Genomic DNA, 5,017 nt, shown 5'->3' on the forward strand with positions numbered 1-5,017 from the left:
GAGAATTACTTTGTGTGGACTAATAAAGGAAAGAAAGCTCGCTCATCCGAGAAGGGAGGCTCCTTGCACACTGGGGTGCTATCATCATCCGAACAATAAAAAGAAGATTGGTAATTTATTAAATTATTTTACTTTTCTAAATATATCAATTCTATTTATTAACTAAATTAATTTGTTTTCAGGAAAAGAAGTATGAGTGTCCAATGAGCCATGATGAGCTATTTAAGAAGACGCATATTTTAAAGAAGAAGAAAGAGGGGGATGGAGATAGGTTGGTCGAGGACCGAGCAGAGGCTACATATGTAAGCTTTCAATTTTCTTTAAGTGTTATAATTCACTTTTATAAGAATTTTTAAATACTAATTTAATTTAAAATAATGTTGGGTCGCTACCAAAGTAACATGGAGGAATTCATTCGTAGTCAGCCAGCTGGTGAATTGGGCAAGCCAACCCAACCTTCGGACGAGGATGCTGAAAGAATATGGTCGGAGGCTGTTGGCGCTCCAAAATGGGGGAAGGTATAAAGGCTTCCTGCGAAAAAATTTCATCGCTATAGGAGTAGAATGCAAGGAATAGGGACTTTCTCACAGTCGAGGAACTTAGTAGGGAGAGCTTCTCGGCTATACGGGAGATAGTGACAAACCTTACATCCGAGCTAAATGCGGCCAAGGAAGAGAAAGGCTTAGATATGCTCAATTCCTTGGAATGCAAGCTCAGATCAGAACTCTCCTTTCTGCTGGAGCTTTTCCGTTGCCCCGGTCTCGTGAGTCATCGCCAGAGGCTCGACCTCCACGTGATTGTTCCTCCCGTCCTCCTCATGATCGTTCCTCCCGTCCTCCCCGTGATCGTTCTTCTCGCCCTCCACAAGGCCGTTCTCTTTACCGTCTTGTAGATAAAAGTTCATCAGATAGTGATGATGTTGTAGAAAATACCCCTTGACCAATACTTTGATATAATTTGAAATAGAGTAATAGAACTAGTTTTGAATTAGATTGAACAATTTTGAACTTGTTGTAATTTGTTTTGGCTTCATTTTGGATAGTGATTTTCAATTGAACTTTAATTTGTTAGTTTTAAAGTATTAATTGGATGTTTGGTTGTTGTTGTTGTTGTTGTTGTTGTTGTTGTTGCATATTTGGTTGAATTCGTGGTGAATTAGGGGTTGTATGTGGTTAATTGGTGGTTGTAAATGTGAATTGGGGGTATTGGTATGCTGTTTTTATTTGGCATGTGGTGTAGCTACCAAAATAGGCATTTTCTGCTATAATTAAACCCAGAAAACCGACCAACCTTGGTCGGTAACTAATAAAAGAATAATTTAAATTGCACATTACCGACCAATGTTAGTCGGTTAATGTACAATGAATTCCCAGAAATTCAACATTACCGACCAAAGTTGGTCGGTTCGTTGCCTGCTGTGTCCAGTTTACCGACCACAGTTGGTCGGTATTTTTAAATTTTAATTATTTATAAAAAAATATACTATCCAGTACTGACCAAAGTTGGTCGGTATTTTTAAATGTTAATTATTTATAAAAAAATATATTTTCCAATACCGACCAAAATTGGTCGGTAAGCAAAATTAATAAATTTAATGCACCGACCAAGTTTGCTCGGTAAAATTAAATTATTAAAATAATGTTCCGGCCAATTTTGGTCGGTAAGTCGATTAAATTGTCAGATGGTCGTGTAGCCGACCAATGTTGGTCGGTAATTTCCAACCGATTTTGGTCAGTATGCTCTTCTTACCTTCAAAATACGACCACACGTTAATGGTCGCGTTTTGGACGGTTATTGGCCATTACCGACCTACTTTGGTCGATCGGTTTTTGTGGACGGGTTTTTGCGAATTTCTAGTGGTGTAATCACATGCACATAATGATAGAAATAAGGGTAACAAATTAATCATAGTGTTTAATTGACAATGTTGTAATAAAAAAATACTAATTAAAGTTGCTCGTTTTATCTGTTAGATTGGTTGGGGAAAATAGCCTATATATATAAACTAGTACTTGGTAGTCTGAAGATTATCGATCATCATCGTCTCTATATTCTTTGTCGGATCAGCTAATTAAGCAATGGGGGAATATGTTTTTGCTTTCTATTGGCTGTTTTCCCTACCAGCTTTGCTTCTCTTGTTTTCCATCTACTTTGGGAGAAATAAGTTTTATGATAATGATAAGGATGCACTTCCAAGACCATATCCTCTGTTGGGTCATCTTGTAGCAATCCTAAGAAATCGCAATCAGAATATAGTTGAATGGATGTGTGAGGTTGTTAACAAATCACCCTCCTCCACCTTTTTCCTCCATTTGCCTCTACGGCGACACCCTCACATCCTCACCTCTAATCCTGCCAATGTTCAGCACATTCTCAAGACTCGCTTTGGAATCTACCACAAACACAGAAAATTCGGAGTCGTTCTTCACGACATGTGCCGAGAAAACGTTTTCCTAGCAGATGGCCAACGCTGGAGAAAACTTAGACAATGGGCTAGCCATGAATTCAATTCCAGACCATTCCATAAGTTTGCCAATTTCGTTGTTCCGGAAAATGAAATTTCCAATCGTCTCCTCCCACTTCTCTCTGAGGCAGCTGCCAATAATACTGTCGTTGACCTTGGAGACATCCTACGCAGATTCACATTCGACACTGCAGTTCAAATGGCACTCGGCCACGACCTAGCCTACTTATCCAATTCACCTAAGTTTCCACCCACCCATTTCGCCGATGCTTTCGAGTCTGCATTTGAGATCAGCATGAAGAGGATCTTTTCATTTTTTTGGAAAGCCAAACGATTTTTCAACATGGGCTCCGAAAGGAGACTCAAACGTGACATCTCTGAAATCCGAGGATTTATTAGAGAAATAATCATAAGCAGGCGGAAGGTTACAAGTAGTAGTAGTAGTAGTGGTACTGATCATCATCATTATCATGCATCAGATTTCTTATCTGGCTTAATGAATGATCCAGAAGGAAAATTTGATGATGACGAGTTCCTTATTGATTCCTCCATAAACTTCCTTCTGGGCGCTCAGGATACTGTCATTACAGCTTTAACATGGTATTTCTGGTCAGTCTTGAAAAACCCAGATGTGGAAGATAGAATTGTTATAGAAGTGAAGGAGAAAAAGAGTAGTAATATTAGGGACATGATTTATACCCATGCTTCAATTTGTGAAAGCTTGAGACTTCACCCTCCAGTCCCTTTTGGTGGAAGGGAAGCTACAGAGGACGATGTGTTGCCTGATGGTACAAAGGTGAAAAAAGGGATGGCTGTTTTCTATCATACTTATGCAATGGGGAGGTCGCTGGAATTATGGGGTTCCGATTGGCCGGAGTTCCGCCCTGAGAGGTGGCTGAAGAGATCAGACGAAAATGGCCGGGAATGGACCTTCGTGGCTAGGGATTCGTTCACATACCCAGTGTTTCATGGAGGTCCAAGAATCTGCTTAGGGAAAGAGATTGCTTTCACGCATATCAAAAGCGTGGTCGCTGCCGTCTTAGGCAGGTTTCACTTTGTGCTGGCGCCGGTGGTGGAGGAACATCCTGAACCTGTTTTCTTCTCAAATTCCACTTCAAAAATGACTAATGGTTTTCTGGTAAAGGTTGTAGATCGTATGTAACATGCATATATAATTAATATTGCGTGAACAAATTGAACGTTAGTATACTCCAATTTTATGTGATATAATTTGACTTGAATAGAGTTTAAGAACGAAAAGAAATTTGTGATTCCTTATGTGCAATTATAAGTGGCCATAGCCACCCATAAGAGATCCATTTCCTCGCCTATTATAAAGACTTTTGAAATTTATGATCTTAAACATATAATATTATTGGTATGTAATAACTCAAGATATATATTCTTTATATTATTGGTATGTAATAACTCAAGATATATATTCTTTATTACTTTTATTCCAGAACTCATAAAATTGTTTACTTCATGTATTTATACATTGGCAATATGGGAGAAGCAATAGAGATATATAAGAGTTCTAAACATGATAAAATATCACAAGCCAACAGTGATGACCCGCCATGTCATCATGCCACATAGGCACCATTTGACATATATTAATGCCATGTGGAAGCTTACATAGGAGCAAGGCTAGCATTTGTAAGAAGATTCTAGAAAAGTATGGACATTTCTTTTGGAAGGCCCTAGATCCCTATGGATTTGCTAGGAAAATCTTTGGAATCTTCTAGGTTTGGAGAGAGTTCTAGAGAAAATCCTTATCTTGTAAATATTAAGGACTTGTGTAACAATTAATATTTACATACTAGACCCTAGGAGACTAGTATATAAAGGGGGCCATTCATTTGTACTTCACCAAGCAAACAATTCAAGTTCTCTCTAATACAAAGCTTCCCTTAACAAATCTCTTGCGTTCTTTCTACCATTCTATTAGCGATCTTGAGTGTACAAAGGCTGACTTGGCATAGCAAGAACGTGAGTAAGTTATGCAAGATCGTGTGCGAGTTGTCAAGTGCCGCACGTGTACTTAGTTAACGACTAAAGATGTGACAATGTGTACCAGAGCAAAGGTTGTAACCAAGGGAATGACGAACGAGGGAGAAATTAACGCTGCGAACACCCAAGCCAACGTCATCCAGGATGCTGCTGGCAAGAGCGGCCATAACAAAAAGAGGAATGCCACCAACAAGATCCAGGAGGTGTCGCCCGAGATTATGCCAAACGAGGGGCTTCCATCCCAGGAACCATCTGCCTCTAAGGCGAGCGAGGACGAAGTAGAGGTCCTTCTCGAGGACGTCTCGCTCGATAAAGAGTGGGTGATAGAGATGAACGCGGGGATGGACGCCGTGGAGATCTTTGGCCAACGCTTGGGGAAGGTGGAAGGAACCCTTAACGTTCTTGAGGGGCACACACTTGAAGAGATTGAGAGTCTCCTAAATTACTTGGAGGGATGTATGCAGACCGAGATGGAACTAAGTCAAACAATCACCGCCTTAGAGTACAGATTCATGGAGGCTTTGAGTACTATCGATGCTA

General features: G+C 39.9%; 1 protein-coding gene across 1 annotated transcript; it reads left to right on the top strand.

Moving 5' to 3' along the window:
• Positions 1–2,078: 2,078 nt before the first annotated feature.
• LOC109216859 (cytochrome P450 94A1-like) lies at positions 2,079–3,626 on the top strand. The gene has a single exon (XM_019381074.1). It carries the CDS (start codon positions 2,079–2,081, stop codon positions 3,624–3,626), a length of 1,548 nt encoding a protein of 515 aa, XP_019236619.1.
• Positions 3,627–5,017: the final 1,391 nt, after the last annotated feature.

The sequence above is a fragment of the Nicotiana attenuata genome, unplaced genomic scaffold (genome assembly GCF_001879085.1).
Source record: "Nicotiana attenuata strain UT unplaced genomic scaffold, NIATTr2, whole genome shotgun sequence".
NCBI classification, from domain to species: Eukaryota; Viridiplantae; Streptophyta; class Magnoliopsida; order Solanales; family Solanaceae; genus Nicotiana; species Nicotiana attenuata.